Source organism: Eleutherodactylus coqui, chromosome 5 (assembly GCF_035609145.1).
Source record: "Eleutherodactylus coqui strain aEleCoq1 chromosome 5, aEleCoq1.hap1, whole genome shotgun sequence".
Classification (NCBI taxonomy): Eukaryota; Metazoa; Chordata; class Amphibia; order Anura; family Eleutherodactylidae; genus Eleutherodactylus; species Eleutherodactylus coqui.
The window spans coordinates 44160424-44177770 of record NC_089841.1 but is presented as its reverse complement, the minus strand read 5'-3'; the positions used below and the strand labels follow the sequence as shown (position 1 = coordinate 44177770).

The 17347-nt window shown below is 47.1% G+C and overlaps 1 protein-coding gene across 1 annotated transcript in view; it reads right to left on the bottom strand.

Moving 5' to 3' along the window:
- Positions 1-17347, bottom strand: part of RICTOR (RPTOR independent companion of MTOR complex 2) — a 103231-nt gene that overhangs the window by 6338 nt on the left and 79546 nt on the right. Inside the window, exons 30-36 of the mRNA XM_066602402.1 lie at positions 16153-16382; positions 12752-13760; positions 9361-9538; positions 9191-9272; positions 7655-7873; positions 5395-5553; positions 4030-4153 (exon numbers count right to left, since the gene is read on the bottom strand). Of these exons, the coding sequence (XP_066458499.1) occupies positions 4030-4153; positions 5395-5553; positions 7655-7873; positions 9191-9272; positions 9361-9538; positions 12752-13760; positions 16153-16382 (2001 nt within the window). The remainder of the gene's footprint in view (positions 1-4029; positions 4154-5394; positions 5554-7654; positions 7874-9190; positions 9273-9360; positions 9539-12751; positions 13761-16152; positions 16383-17347) is intronic.

Here is a 17347-nt window from a genome sequence, read left to right as displayed (position 1 = left end):
GGATGTCACCAGGTGTAGAGCTAGCAATTGGGTATGGTGGTGGGATGTCACCAGGTATAGAGCTAACAACGGGGTCTGGTGGTGGGATGTCACCAGGTGTAGAGCTGACAACGGGGTCTGGTGGGGGGAAGTCACCAGGTGTAGAGCTGACAACGGGGTCTGGTGGGGGGAAGTCACCATGTGTAGAGGTGACAACGGGGTCTGGTGGCATAGAGCTGACAATTTGGTATGGTGGTTGGATGTCACCAGGTGTAGAGCTTTTAGAGCAAATCAATTGCACATATGTCATAAAAATACCATGCCATTATTCCAGCAAAAATTGCTTCAGAAATAAGCCCCACAGAGTTGGGAGGGAATTGTTCCCCAACAACAAAAACAAATTGTGAACTGTCTCATGGGAATAGCCTTTACCTTCCTCTGGATTACCACTGAAAGGGTATCCTTAAAGTAGCTGTAAGGTACGTCATAAAAACCTGATAGGTGCAAGTCCCACCTCTGGGTGATCACCAATGGTGGATTCATGGCCACCGCAGTCTCCATGGAAGTGCAGTCACCATCAGGATGGATAGGGCGCAAATGTTTAAGGTGGGAATATCCCTTTAAGGGCAACAGATTGTCTTTATGAGGCATGCTCACCTCGTGTCTTGGAGGCAGGACCCTCCGTTATACTACGATGTACAGAACGCTGTCTCTGGTTACATTCTCTGTGCTTAGATGTATTTATAGACTAAATTTTGGAGTTTTGTTTTCCACTGCATGATGCACCCGGTTTTCCCCGCAGCCATGATTTCTGCTCTCCATGTACTGGTATGCATCTTCCTAATTGTTTGCTCCCGTCAGAATCGATGACCGTCACTTACACACATGACGTAAAGATTAGTGACAGCGCCGGTTTCCAGCGAGGTTTCACTACATTAAACCTAACTGCACAAGGCCAGCTTATGTGGAGGAGGGGATGTGTAGGGGGAGATTTCAATTTTCTAGTGTTATATGCGAGAGAATGGGCCAAAAAAATTAAAAATCAAAGGAAAAACCACAACGTGTGAAGACTAACAATCAACCTTATTCCCGTATGTTGCCACCTGCCTCCTGCCTCTTCTTCAGGCCTCAACGGCAGAACACATTCTAGCCCTAAGGTTTTGATTGAAAGAAAGCTCGCAAAAGGGCTGTAAAGCAACATGGAAGCACAGGAGAGACGGAGGGCGATAAACAGGGTCATTTCTCTGTCAATATGACACAAACCACACCGGAACCCAACAGATCCTGTTTTAAGCTAAAGGGGTTCAGTGGATCCGACACAGCCTGGGGCCTCTGCTAGTAACAGAAGCTGTAAGGAAAGTTAAACAGGCTTTCCAGAACTAGAAAAAAAGTTTTTAGGGGCATGGACCAGTGTAAAATAAGTTAATATGCCATACCTGCCTCCTTAAGAGTTCCCCGCCACCTCCCTCTATCCCTCCCTGTCCAGCAGAGGAGCCCCGATTGGCGCCGCTCTGATCATGTGCCATTCACGGCAAAATCACCACTGGGACCTGCCAATGAATGGCACGCGACCACTGCAGCTGTTTCCGAGGTTGGTGCACCTGCACTGGATGGGGACCAGTTAAGGATGTGAGAACAGCCATTTCTTTATTTCACACTATCGCCTGGCCCTGAATTTTTTCTGGTTTGAAAAACGTCTTTGACATATCCACATCAAAGAGGCTCTACAGCAGCCTGGATATGTATCATATAGGGACTCCCCTCCCCCCTCCTCCCCCCCTGCTCCTGCACAGCCTCATAATATACACATCAGTATTTTACATTGCATGCAAAAAGAAAAAATCGTGGCAAACCATTTTTAATCACTTCAGGACCACCGAAAGACAAAGTGGCAACTGCTCCAATCAGAGCTAGCTCTGATCGCGGCACTTAACAGTTTATGTGCTGTGGTCAAAGCTGAGAATGTGTCTGGTCAGAGGGGGGGGGGGGGGGGGGACGCTTTCCACACCCCATCGGCAGCCCCGTAGTGCAATCGGAGGCTGTCAATGGGTTAGCATGGCAGCCCAGAACATACTGAAGGCTCCCAGGACTGCCATACATTGATCCCTACCAATAGCTGCCCGAGGCAAGGCTTGAAAGGCAACCTCCAAAATCGCTTTATGATCGCAAGTTCAAGCCCCCCGTGGGAATTAAATAAAAGTGTAAGAAAATATTTACGTAGTAAATTTACGTAAGAAAATAGTTTAAAAAATGAAACAGTTAATTAAAAAAAAAAAAAATTAAAAAGTAAAAAAAATAAATTAATTAAAAAACCCTTTTCCCATTTTTCCTATAAGAAAAAAAAAAAGTTTGGTATCACCACAATCGTAGTGACTAGATATGAGCGAGAATACTCGCTAAGGGCAATTGCTCGAGCGAGCATTGCCCTTAGCGAGTACCTGCCCGCTCGAGAGAAAAGGTTCGGGTGCCGGCGCAGGGGAGCGGTGAGTTGCGGCAGTCAGCAGGGGGGAGCGGGGGGGAAGAGAGGGAGAGAGAGATCTCCCCTCCGTTTCTCCCCAACCGCTCCCTGCCCGCCACCGGCACCCGAACCTTTTCTCTCGAGCGGGCAGGTACTCGCTAAGGGCAATGCTCGCTCGAGCAATTGCCCTTAGCGAGTATGCTCGCTCATCACTAGTAGTGACCTGTAGAACAAAGCTCATGTGTCATTTCTCCTGCACTGTGAACACTGTAAAAACTAAAAACACACCACAAATGGCGCTATATTGCATTTTTTTCTCCCATTTCCCCACTTAAACGTTTAAATGTTTTTCAGTACATTAAATGGTGCCAATAAAAAAAAAACTCATTCCACAAAAAACAAGCCCTCACAGTTATGTCAATAGAAAAATTACAAAGCTATGACTCTTGGAAAATGGGGACGAAAAAAAGTGATAAACCTCTGGTCCTGAAGTGGTTAAAAGATATTCAAAGATTGACTTGCATACAAGTGTGATAGATGCAGGTCCCAACTCTGGCCTCAACCACCCCTCGGGCGGTGGCCAGGGGTGGTCGGAAATTTCAGAAACAGCAACGCTACACTATTCCCATAACTCTCTTATAAAAATGGGAGTTGCAGAAACAGTATAGGATAGTGAGCAACACTGTTTCCACTACTTCAGAAATACAGAAGCAGTGTGGCTTACTGTGCTAGGCAATTTCCATAACTTCCATGTAGTTCTATGGGAGTAATGAAGACGGTGTTGACCGACTGTACTTGGCTATTTCTATCATCCTAGCCACTCCTATCCAGCAGTCTTCCTATCGGGACCATGTCCAGCTGAGATGGGAACATCCTTTTAAAGAAAACTTGGATTGCATCTATCAAACAACTAACGACCACTTGTCAGTGAGTATGTATGAGAGTGCCTCCCATGCTCCGCCCCTGGTGACATCATCATACCGCTTCGCCCCCTGGTGATGCCATCGAAGGTCCTACAACATATATAAAATACAGAGCCTGACCGACAGAAGAACACCACAGTTAGGGCTCTTGAAAAGGGGGGGACAAAAATTGCAAAATGAGAATATAACTAAGACGTTATTATCTCAGACACAACTCAGCAGTCCTGACAGAAGACACCGACCCACCGCCACCACAGAGATCCGGTGGGCTGAAGGACCTGTGGTGACGTCACTGCTGTGGGGAGAAGCCAAACTGTTTGTGTCTTGTGCGGGAATCAGGATGGATGTAGCACAGCTGTGTGTGGGGGGATCATAATGGATGTAGCCTGTAGCACAGCTGTGTGATGCATTGTGCCACCAGAAACACTGGTACTATAATTACTAGTCATTGTACAAGAATCATCTGAACTGTCCATTCCTGCTCTGGCTGCGAGTTGCATTTTTGGAAAATCTGGAGATCAACAGACTGGAACGAACTGCCTTGGGGGATTTACTCTACAGCAATAGTAAAGCATATGATTAACCGTTTACAGTAAGGTACTAAATATCCATCATCACATTCTATCTTTATGAAGGAACAAGATGAATACGATAAAACCAATATCTTACGTTAGGAGTCCTGTTTCATGACTCTTCGTTCCTACAGAACTACTTAAATTTATGACGAGTCTTAAGACTTCTTTGCGCAGCAATATTCGGCACACGGGTGTATCTTCAGGAATGGATTTCCCTCCTGTAAAGAAATTCTACATTAATCTGGATTTCCAGCCTCTCACGTCCCTCTTCATATAGCCGCTCATCCCAAAAACTGGAGCTTAAATGAGCTTTCCCACAACTTCAAAATGGCTTCACAACCTCTCAGTCCTTCCTGGTTGCTGCAGACCGGGACCTGAGACTGCTGCAGCAAATCCCTGGCTATACAGGACCACCGCTGTGGCCACTGATTGGCTGCAGCAGTCACATGACATGGTCAGCAGCAACCAGGACGGACAGAGTGGATAAAATATACAGCTAATAAATTAGTCTATGGGAGGCTCCCCCTAGTGGAGGCTGCGGGACGGCAGAATTGTTGATCTAAAGTGGTTGCCAGGGAATTTACTATTGATTGCTAGGATAGGTTACCAATGGTTGATTGTCAGGGGTCTGCGGCTCAGGTCCTTAACAATCAGCTGAACCTGGCTTGTTGTCTGTGTGAACAGACCCGGAAGCAGACAGCTCTGTCGAATATATTTTGTATTTCGATTCTTCATTATTTTTAAAATCTCTGCCTGCTGTCAGTGAATGAACAAAGTGGTTTCCATTCGGAGGCAGTAACTCTGTACATAGCTAGTCCTGTTAACAGCTGAGAATTGGATGCAATTGTAATCAGTCCATACAATGCTCTGTGAGCTAAAAAGTTCGGACTACAGACTGATACATTGTAGCAATTTAGCAGAGAGATTTGTGCAGCTACCACCGATTTGTTTGGCTCACAGAGCATTATCTACACTGGATACAATTGTATCCATTTCTCAGCTGACAGGAGGACTAGCTATGTACAATGTATCAGTCTGGAGTCTGGGCTGTTTAGCTCACAGAGCATTGTCTAGAATGGGCAGGCATTCTGTAAGGCTGCTTTTACATCTGTGTGGAGTGTACCCTTTTCCTGCTCCATTCAAGAAACAGGAATCCCCTGGATGAACGGCCCGGGCTTATGATGGAACCCAACAGCAACTAATGAACCCCATTGACCATAATGGGGTCCGTTCAGCCTCTGCTTAGCCGCCCAGCATTTTACCGGAAGTGCTGCATGCTGCGCTATTTCTTGCAGTATTTTGTGCAGGATATGCACGGAATCTCCAAACAGAGGTCCCAGCGCAGGTGCGAACCTGGCCTAAGATATACATATGTATAATCAGTAACAATGATGCTACGTGTCAGTTTATCTAAATAGATGAGAGAAATATGTAAGTGAACATTTGTGCAGCCACTTACCTAAAACCAGCTCTGTACTTTTGGTGCTGCTTGCAGAGCCCTGGGAAACAGCATCACTACACCCTGAAATCCCAGAATACTTGGAAGAATGGGACACCACCTCTAAATGATTGGGGATGCTATGTGCACACCAGTCAGAGTATGGAATGTCAGGAAAGTCTGGGGATAAATAGCGGAGCGAGATGAACAATGAGCAAAACAATCATAGAAAAGGAATGAAGAACCTGACGAAGAATTGAGGGACTCCCAGCATAACCCTTTACTACGCGACACAATGTCGGGAACGGCCGTGTTGGACCACTCAGCCTATGCCCCACTGAAGTCACAGGAGCAAACAAGTGTGTTTGCGCTAAATGTTCAATCTGTGTTGTGCACGAATTTCGAAGACTAAAGCAAGAAGCTTTATTACAGAAGTGCCAAAGGTAACAGTTGAACCTCATGTAAATGTAAATGTAGACCGAGGATCTGCATGAGTATTTATCCTTTCAAAGGGCAAAATCCATGTGTGAAATTCCGGAAACCGATTTTGCACAGAATCTGCACCAAAAAGTGGCATGTCACATTTCCTTCTACGTGCGGATGTCAAATCTGAGTGCGGTAAAAACTTGTGTTGTATAGACCATAGCATGGATTCCCAATAAAAGAAATGGGGCGCAGATTTACCGAGGATTCTACATGAAATTTCCCCCCTATGTAAACACACAATACAGATTTAAAGAGGACTTTTACGATATATCCACTGGATATGCCATGAAAGTCAGATAGCTGCGGGTCCCAGAGGTGGGTTCTGCACTTAGCTTGAATTAGAGCCGCCATGCCCCCCCAGTAATCCTGAATGCGGTGGCCGAAGGTGGTCAGGAAGAAAATAGCTCAGTACTCAGTGCTACGCTGCTTCCATAACACTCATATAAGTTAAAGGGAGTTATGTAAGCAGAGTAGCACAGTGCACTATACCATTTGCGTAACGCTCATTGACCTATATAGAAGTTATGGAAGCAGCGTAGAGACGCCAAGTTCAGCTGCTTCCATTATTCCGGCTATGTTTGGCTGAGATAGGGACACCCCGTTGAAGTTATTCCCTATCCACAGGCAGGGTATAAGCGTCTGATCCGTGGGTGTCTGACTGCCGGGACCCCCAAAGATCAGGAGTACAAGGGTACGGCGTCTCCCCGTCTGAATGCAGCGGTGGCCGAGCATGCACCCTGCAGTGCCGCTCATCCATGTAGGATTGCTAAGCACTGTGCTTGACTTCTCTTCCTCAGTCCCATAAAGATGAGTGGAGAGGCAATGTGCGGCTGTCACTCCATTCACAAAGGGAGGCCGATGATCAATGGGGGTTCCAGTTGTCATAACGCCACTGATCACACACTTGTCTTTATCCTGTGTTGAGGGAGGATGACTTTAAAGGGGTTGTCCCGCGCCGAAACGGGTTTTTTTTTTTTTCAAACCCCCCCCCGTTCGGCGCGAGACAACCCCGATGCAGGGAGGTAAAGAAAGCTCACCGGAGCGCTTACCTGAATCCCCGCGCTCCGGTGACTTCTCTACTCACCGCTGAAGATGGCCTCTTCCTCCGTGGACCGCAGCTCTTCTGTGCGGTCCATTGCCGATTCCAGCCTCCTGATTGGCTGGAATCGGCACGTGACGGGGCGGAGCTACACGGAGCTACACGGAGCCCCATAGAAGACTGCAGAAGACCCGGACTGCGCAAGCGCGGCTAATTTGGCCATCGGAGGGCGAAAATTAGTCGGCACCATGGAGACGAGGACGCCAGCAACGGAACAGGTAAGTATAAAACTTTTTATAACTTCTGCATGGCTCATAATTAATGCACAATGTACATTACAAAGTGCATTATTATGGCCATGCAGAAGTGTACAGACCCACTTGCTGCCTCGGGACAACCCCTTTAAATTCTAGGCAGTCTCTAATGACTGTCTACCACGAGGTGCTTAAACCCACGCCAATGTAAGCTTACTGCAAGGATTTAGGTTGGGTGGTGAAGTGATTGGGCAGATAAATGTTGGTGCTCAGCAAGACCCCCAAGAGGGTTTCAAAAGTTATAGCAGTAAATCTATAATATAATCAATAGGCATCTGGTCCCAAAGACTGGAGACACCCTGAACCGGTTACTGTCTGTAAACGTGTGAAGATGTGTATAATGTATGACATAATGACCAGGGAGTGATGACACATTCATTCCTTATGGTGGTGCCCTAAACGAGACCCCCACAAGCGTACGACCCCGGACTGTGACACCTACCTAAGCGGCTGTACTCGTTCAAGAGGCCACCACTGTATCCTATGATCTGGATGCCCACACAGTACAGGCAGTTGTCCTCCGTGTGCTCCTGCAGGCCGGTGTCCTCCATGTTTTCCAGGAACTGAGAGGCGTCTGAGCGGCTCGAGTTCATTATTTCGGTAATACTGAATTGTTGCCGCAGTGCTTGGTACGGACTCTTCACCCCGGATCCGGTAATACCTGCAAAAAGACAGACAGGAATGCAAATCAGCTGAAACCTAAGAAGAGAATGATAGAAACTCCTGCAGTCAACATTAAAGGGGTTGTCCCGCGGCAGCAAGTGGGGGTATACACTTCTGTATGGCCATATTAATGCACTTTGTAATGTACATCGTGCATTAAATATGAGCCATACAGAAGTTATAAGAAGTTATTCACTTACCTGTTCCGTTGCTAGCGTCCTCGTCTCCATGGAGTGGTCTAATTTTCGGCGTCTAATGGCCAAATTAGCCGCGCTTGCGCAGTCCGGGTCTTCTTCTTTTCTCAATGGGGCCGCTCGTGCAGGATGCCGGCTCCGTGTAGCTCCGCCCCGTCACGTGCCGATTCCAGGCAATCAGGAGGCTGGAATCGGCAATGGACCGCACAGAAGCCCTGCGGTCCACCGAGTGAGAAGATCCCCGCGGCCATCTTCATCAGGTAAGTAAGAAGTCACCGGAGCGCGGGGATTCAGGTAAGCACTCTCTGGTGTTCTTTTTTAACCCCTGCATTGGGGTTGTCTCGCGCCGAACGGGGGGGGGGGGGGGGGTTTGAAAAAAAAAAAAAAAAAAACAGTTTCGGTGCAGGACAACCCCTTTAAGCTCTGAACGATCAGATCATTTTTAGTAATCCTGCATGTGTGGTGGTTTAACCCTTTGCAATCCAATTTTGGATTTAGGGTTTCCTAGGGAGTTTTCTCTTTCTGCCATTGTACAATGGCGCCATCTGCTGGCTAGAGCCAGTACCCAGTACTGCAGTATGGGACATGCTGGAGAGGTCCACGACAACAGAGCGGCCATTGCTGCATTCAAACCCAATAACGTTTATATTGTTTTATCACCTGAGCTCAGTGGGGCTTGTTTTTTGCATTATAAGATGTCGTTTTATAGGTACTATTATGGGGTACATAAGGCTTTTTTGGTCGCTTTTTTTTGGAAGGCAAAATCAACCCACCCAATACAGCATTTAGGCTCCCTCTCTCTACAAACCCTTTACATGCAGAAATCAATATTTATCAGCGATCCCCGCTGTTGCAGTGAAGGCTGGCTGTCAGTCACAGTCAGCTCCCGCTGCAGATGGTGCAGACTCAGTATCTAAGCCGGCACCATCCTCAGGACGTAAGCTTATTTTCATTTGTGGGAACCGCTTCCCAGCCAGGACATGCATTTACATCTTGTGGTGAGAAGGGGTTAAAGTGGGTCTGGTCCCCAATACAGACTTCCATTAATCAGGTTGCCCATTATAAGTTTGCCCTTGATTGGTAGTGCCTATAATATAAACCCACTACAATTCTCACTGTACCTCCGACTTCAGGAGCGAACACTTTAGCAGCTCGTTCCTCACTGGACAGCACCGTCTTCTGGAAATATGGCGTCTCCTTTACCTGAAAATCAGCAAAGAAATCCCAATGACACGTTGTCCCACATCACAGTGTATCCGGTCCGTAGGGCACATGAAATAGCACAATTTACCTGGAACATATCGTTTATATCCACAGGCAGAGCCAAGCCGATATAATCATCGGAGCTGCCGATGGTGGCGTTGGACACCATGGAACGGACAGAAGACGAGCGCTGCAGAGAGTTCTGGTTTATGGGGCTTAATAAGTCTTCTTTATCTAGAGAGGCATAACTCAGCGCCTTCATGAACCTGTAAAGGGACAACGTGACATGTGAGGACAAGGAAGACGTCTTACACGCTATACATCCATCATACACATCTACTAAACCCCATAAAGGGTTGATCCGGAGAACTATACTTACCTGAATCCAGTCTGGGTCCAGCGGGGCCGGTATATCAGATGCTGGGAGATCTTCTAAGGCTGGGTTCCCTTGGGACGGAAATCTCGTAGGAGCTGGCGACACCCTTCCAATAGCCTGGCTGTCTAAGTCATTTCAATAACTAAGCCCCCCCCCTTCTCCGTATCATCTGTGACAGAAGGGGGTTACTTAACTATATTTCTCCAGATAACCTATTTAACGCCTTCACGACTGCGTATGTTATGGTTGTGGAGTGTGAATGGAGCGCGCTCAGGAACAGAGTCCGCTCAGCAGGTGTGAGCTGTTTTTAACAGCCCCCAGTAAAGGTTACGATTGGAGCTAGCTTCAATTGCAGCTATTAACGATTTAGAAGTTTCAGTTAAAGCTGACCGCATTCCCAACTAGCTAGCCAGAGAGTGGGCCCCCTATGGTGCGACATCAGCTCTTCTATGATCACAAGGTGTCAATAGGTTAGCATGGTAGCCTGGGACCAAGTGAAGGCTACCAGGACTGCTGTGCATAGATGCCTATTAAGCCCTGCCTGTGGCAGAGCTTAGTAGGCCACATTTAAAAGTACTATATACTGCAGTACAGTGATTTCGAGTCCACTATGGGGACTAAAGAAATTTAAAAAAAGTTAGAAAAAGCTTAATAAACTCTTGAAAAGTACATAGTAAAAAAATATTAAAATGCAGAAGAGAACCCTTTTTCCATAAAAAAAATCTAAACAATTAAAAAAAAAACACATCCCACTATTTATCCTGTACATAATACCAGAAGTCTTTATCAGTCCCCAAAAACAAATGAATAAAAGGTGGCCAAATAGATGTATGTACCCATAAATGGTACCAACAGAATTACAGCCCGTGTCGCAAACATATGAGTCCCCACACTGCCCAATCAACAAATAAAGTTCTGGAAGTCAGGATGCAGCAGCAAAGCAATTCTGGTTTAAAAACGAAAAAAATTATATATCTACATGGACATATATAGTAACACCCAAAAACCTATATATTTATTCGGTATTGCTTTAATTGTATGCACTCACAGAATAAGGTGCACATCATTGAAATTTTTTTAAACATTATATTATATGGTACAATAAATGGTACCATTAAAAAAATACAACTTGTCCCGGAAAAAAGTCGACCGAAAGAAATATTAAAAAGTTATGACTCAATCAGGGACAAAAAAACTACAAGAAAGAAAAAAAAAACCCTCGTCTTGAAAGGGTTAATGGCCTTCAGAAAGACCCATGTTGTCACAGTTCTAGGGATACCAATACTCGGATACTGATGTATAGCAGTATATTGTGCCTGTGTGTATGCCACTGAGATGTGCTAAAGACAGCCCTGGGGAGCTTACACGTTTTCCTGTTGTGTCCATACTGACATGACCTCTGAAGATCATGTGACAGGGGCCAGCCAATCACAGTCACGGGGGGCCGCCAATCACAGTCACGGGGGGCCGCCAATCACAGTCACGGGGGCCAGCCAATCACAGTCACGGGGGGCCGCCAATCACAGTCACGGGGGGCCGCCAATCACAGTCACGGGGGGGCCGCCAATCACAGTCACGGGGGCCAGCCAATCACAGTCACGGGGGGCCGCCAATCACAGTCACGGGGGGCCGCCAATCACAGTCACGGGGGGCCGTCAATCACAGTCACGGGGGGCCGTCAATCACAGTCACGGGGGGGCCGTCAATCACAGTCACGGGGGGCCGTCAATCACAGTCACGGGGGCCAGCCAATCACAGTCACGGGGGCCAGCCAATCACAGTCACGGGGGCCAGCCAATCACAGTCACGGAGGCCAGCCAATCACAGTCACGGGGGGCCGCCAATCACAGTCACGGGGGGCCGCCAATCACAGTCACGGGGGGCCGCCAATCACAGTCACGGGGGGCCGCCAATCACAGTCACGGGGGGCCGCCAATCACAGTCACGGGGGGCCGCCAATCACAGTCACGGGGGGCCGCCAATCACAGTCACGGGGGGCCGCCAATCACAGTCACGGGGGGCCGCCAATCACAGTCACGGGGGGCCGCCAATCACAGTCACGGGGGGCCGTCAATCACAGTCACGGGGGGGCCGTCAATCACAGTCACGGGGGGGCCGTCAATCACAGTCACGGGGGGCCGTCAATCACAGTCACGGGGGGCCGTCAATCACAGTCACGGGGGGCCGTCAATCACAGTCACGGGGGCCGTGCCTCCTGCTACCTTGCACAGTGCTGAGATCAAGCTTGATCATGGCAATAAGAGGCTTAATGGTCATGATTACAGCTTCCTTCAGTTCTAGCAGGAGTGCAGCTGTGAATCAATAAGAGTAATGCAAAAAGTGCAGCAAAGCAAACTTCTTTGTTTCAGTAACTCGGAAGCTGCAGAAACAGCACAGCTTAATGTACCACCCATTGTGCATGACTCTCGTTGACTTCTATGGGAATTACAGAAACAGTATGGTGCATCCCATTCAGCTGTGTCCTGATCACATTTAGCCGGACTGGGGGCCACAGCTCGAGACACATGTAGATCTCAAAGATGGGACAAGCATCTATCAGAACTTTATAATGGGATTAACCCTTTAATCAGTGCAGATTTCCATGTGACCAAAAGTGGAACTTTAAATGGTTTTCCGGGCAAAAACTACAGATGATTTATCCTCAGAACAGGTCATCAGTAGTTGATTGGCTGGGGTCCATTGCTCGGGACTCTGGACGATCAGCGCAACACCACACAGGGGACTATGGAGCAGAAGCAGTTAGTCCCAACCCATGTATACTGGCTGGAGCTCATAATTGCATTAGTTTTAATGAAAGTTGCATCTGCAGTTGCAAGCGCCGGCCAGCATACAGGGGTTGGAGCTGCAGCTTCCACTCTGTATCCCAGTGTGAATTGGCAATGACAGTGGACAATCAGCTGATTGGCAGGCGGACCCCAGCCGATGAACTATTGGTGATCTATCTTGAGGATAGGTCATCAATAGTATTTCCCTGAAAACCCCCTTTAAGCTTTTGCAACTCAGCGTTGAATTTTTTTTTTTATGGTGGGAGGAAGAAATTTGGGACAAGGCTGAATTTGAACCAAGACATTTGGAGATATACCTGCTTGAAGTTAGTCTAGAGTCTAAGCTTCCCGTTTTCATGGTTATGGTATCGGTGAAGAGAACATCTTTGGCTGGAGAAGCCAAAGCCTCCGAATGTGACAGTGAAGGGTGCATCCGCTGCTGCTGCAGCCGCTTCAGTGTGGCGTAGCCGAAAGCATCCCGTGAACTTGTGTAGATAAAGTGATAATCTGCCAAACTCTTTATGGCGGCGATGGAAGGAGCCTTTAATGACTGCGCCCTCCGAGGAAGCGTATGGGAAGACCCCGGAGGAACCAAGGAGACAGAGTTTGACTTAGAGAGGGGTAGGTGATTGGGGTGCAGCATGGCGGGCAGATTGGGTTTGACGGTTTTGGTGCTGATGACGGTGCTCAGGCTCCCACAGTCCGTGTCTATGTTTGTAGTGTCTATTCCCACAGTCTCTCGTGAAGGGCTGGAGCTCATGGAGCTGATGCCGCTGGTTGTGGTGTCCGTGTTGAAGCTTAAGCTGCGGCTCTTGAAGTGCGTGGTGGTGGAGCCGTCGCCTATGAGCCTCTCTCGGCTGGCGTGGTCCCGGTGGTTTTCGTTTCCTAAACTTTTTGGAAGCTTGAGATCATTTTCGGTAATACTGGGAGTGCTGCCGCTATCGTCCAAGTGTTTGCCGACAGGGGTGTCCAAGCGATGTGTGCTAATTTTGGGGACTTTGAACACAGAGCCTAAACTGTCCATGGAGTGGAACTCCGACTCCGACCATGGCTCAGTCACTGTTCTGTTGCGCCTCAGTTCCGGCTTGTCCAGCAGTTTATTGGTTTTGGGATCGCTGCTACTGCTGCTGCGGAACTTCTTACTTGGCAGAGATAAAGAATTTAAAAATCTGTTTTTCACGAACTTGCTTTGTGCCAGGAGGGTGAACGGACTGCGATCCTTGTCTTTTAAAGGTTTGTCAAAGAACGCCTGCTCAGAATCGTCGTACATGTAGAAAGGGCTGGATGAAGAATTACCACAACGGTCGTCTTCATTGATAAACATACCTGTACAGAGGAAGAGACAGAGGTTAGATCGGCACAAGATTCATTAACCCACTAGCATATCCCCCACTTGGGACCCTTCTATGAGCTCGAAAAGAGGATCTTCTGTTTTGGCGGACTCAAGCTGTCCTTACATTATATGGTCATTCATCTGCATGGACGCCATACAATTCCACATTTCCCTTGTAGTGGCCTCTGTGGGGGAAACGCTTGGCTGGCTGCGACTTCCTCCGGGAAAATCGATCACCGCGGAAGCTGCATTTTGCAAGGGCTCTGTCATTAAACAGCCACCTTAACCCCTTGAAGACCACAGATTTTTAATTTTAATTTCTTTTTGTTTTTCCGTCCCCGCTCTGCAAGAGCCAGGACTTTTCTCAATTTTTTTCCGACAACATAACTTTTTATTGTACCAGTTGTATTTTTTTTAGGGTACAGCAAAACATTTTTGTGCCAATTTTTTCAGGGAGTTTAGTTCTTGAGGCGTTCACGGTGCAGTAAAAAGGACACACTTTAGGGCTTATTCACACATACGCTTAGTTTGTCTCTGTGCAGTCTGCAGGGGCTGCACATAGATCCATTCACTTTAATAGGCCTTTTTAGACGTGACTGTGTTTATTTATTTTTTACACAAACCCGCAGGCTATTTCTCTCTGTTGAGAATATGACATGCAATATCCAGTGCGCCCCTTGGGGCTCGGACTGCACATGGACGAACTGTATTGTGTATTTTATTTTTTTTTCTACTATTACCTATTTAGCCCTGCCTGTCGCATGGCGGCCTTCAATTCGCTCCAGGCTGCTATACTGCTCCATATGCACTTTGAAGGGCTGCCAATGGGGTGCTGGAGGGCTCCCCCTCCAGCTGGCTGATTTGATGTGTGGTCAGCTTTGACCGCAGCATCTAAATAGTTAACAATCAGAGCTAACTGTCATCACTGCTGTTAAAAACAGCTGACACCAACTGGGAAAGGAGTGCATCTGACTCCTGAGCCCAATCCATACAGCCTCAGCGATTGCATAATTAGGTTATGTGGTAGGGAAGGGCTTAAGGGTTCAAGATGATGCAGCGTGCTGCGAACGACACTTTTTTTTCCCATTTGCAATATTTACTTTGTATTTTAAACTGGAACTATGTAATTCCGCCATCTTTGGGTGGGGCTTATTTTTGTGGCGTACATACTGAGGCTGGATTCAGACGACCGTATATCAGCTCGGTTTTCACGCCGAGCTGATATACGGTGTCCTCATCTGCAGGGGGGGGGGGGGGGGAGGATGGAAGAGCCAGGGGCAGTACTCTGAGCTCCCGCCCCCTCTCTGCCTCCTCTCCGCCCCTCTGCACTATTTGCAATGAAAGGAGGCGGGACGTGACGGGGCTAAGTTCCAATAATTAGCCCCGTCCCCATCCTGCTTCTCCTCATTGCAAATACTGCAGAGGGGCGGAGAGGAGGCAGAGAGGGGGCGGGAGCTCAGAGTACTGCCCCTGGCTCTTCCAGGCTCCCCCCCTGCAGAGAGAAACGACGTATATCGGCTCAGCGTGAAAACCGAGCCAATATACAGTCGTCTGAATCCAGCCTGAGGCAAAAACGACATGATAACTTCATTTTGTGCTTCAGTATGACTATAAATATGTCAAATGTATATTTTATATACACACACATTTATATATATATATATATATATATATATATATATACATACATATACACACATATATATACACATATACACACACACACAGATATATATATTTTGACTGTTCTACTTTAAAAAAAATATATATATATTTTCTGCCACCATGCAGTTTTTATTAGTATGAGGGCTCGTTTTCTGCGGGACGTCCTGCAGTTTTCATTTGTACCATTTTGTAGTTCATGACATTTTGATCGCTTTTTATTATATTTATTTCTTGGCGATAGGATGACCAAAAACAGCACAATTCTTTGACGACTTTCACCATGCAGGACAAATAATGTGTTACTTTGATAGATCAGACTTTATGGACACAGCGATACCGAATATGTTTTTGTTTTTAATGCTTTCGATTTTTTTTCTAATTATAAATATGGGAATAGGGTAGTTTTTTTTTTTAAACAAACTTCCTTTAATTTTTTTTTATTAATAAAAAGGTGTTTTTTTCTTCCAATTTTTAACTTTTTTTTTGGTCCTCACAGGGGGCTTGAACTTGCGATTGTTTGATCACTCCTGCAGTGTAAGATGTAAGATAATACCATAGTATTACATTATACCAGGATCTGCCAGGCATTCTACACCAAGCCACACCACAGGCATGACTCGATAGGCTTGCTGTCATGGCACCTGGCACGGCATTGTGGGTGCACATGGACAAGTAGAGTCATCGGCACAATCAATCATAAGACAAATGCATCTCTCTTACTAGGCAGTGCGGATTCACTCTCGCTGTTATGGCGGGAGCTGGTGGACTCGGAGTTGAGGCTGAGAGTACTGGGTACAGATGACAGCTCGTTACAGAGCTGCTCCAAGTCGTCGGGGACCACCGGCCAGGGATGTCTTCTGCTGTGTCTTACAGCGTCCCAGTTATGCTGCTTTAAGATATCACATCCTTGCTTTGTTTTGGAAAGTATACCAAGAACGTAGGCGCAGGTTCTAGAAGCACAAAGTGAGAGACATAACAGGAGGAGCGGTGCTATACAGACTAGCGCTATATGCAATGAAAGCATTGGCAGTATATGCACCTTAAAGGCCAAAATGCTGACTGCCTGCGGCCACCACTAGAGGGAGCTTATATCTATATTACTCCTCAAATGCACACCATTCGCAACCTGATTGGCTGTTTGAATTTACTCATTCCCGGTGATTGGTTATTTGGTTTGGCTGGTTCACGGTGATTGGTTGCTTAAGTTGGCTTGTGTAGAAGTGGGGAGTAATAGGCTAATTTGCCTAGAGGGAGCTTATTGCATATATAGGATCAATGTAAAGCAGGATGCAGTAAGCTTTCCCTAGTGATGACTACAGGAAGACAGAACTGCCCAGATTAACATAGAGTAGCATTTGATACGGCAGGGTCTACCTCCCTTTGAGTCTAGTGGCCGTGGCGGCTTCCGGTACCTGTGCAGTGTCAGTATCCCAAATTGTCCACCTTACTGATAGCCTGTAGTGAGGGACTGACTATGTCCAAAGAGAACACACACGTACCCCCTGCCCCCCGATACAATACTGTGTAGCACCTGTTGCTAGAGACTCTGTAGAAGTGCAGCACTTGTTGACTTGTCTGTAGTTCAGCTGCGAGAAGTGCATTGTGGGTCAGCATTTAAAGGCAGAATATAAGATCCATGCTTGCTATGAACAGGTAGATTTGCACCTAAATTTGTATAATTTTATGCCTTTTAGGCCTCGTTCACACGGGCGACAAAGTCACGCGATTCTGTTGCGTTGCTACAAATCCCATGTATGTGAAGCCCCTGCTTTCCATTGGGTTAATTCACACATGTGATGTTTTGTAGCATGTGACAACCCGAAACAAAAACCTCGCGGGACCTCGCGCCCATGTTTCCCTATGGAGCCTTCCTCTCTGTTGCATCGCATGAAAACGCGATTTTCGTGCGCTGCGA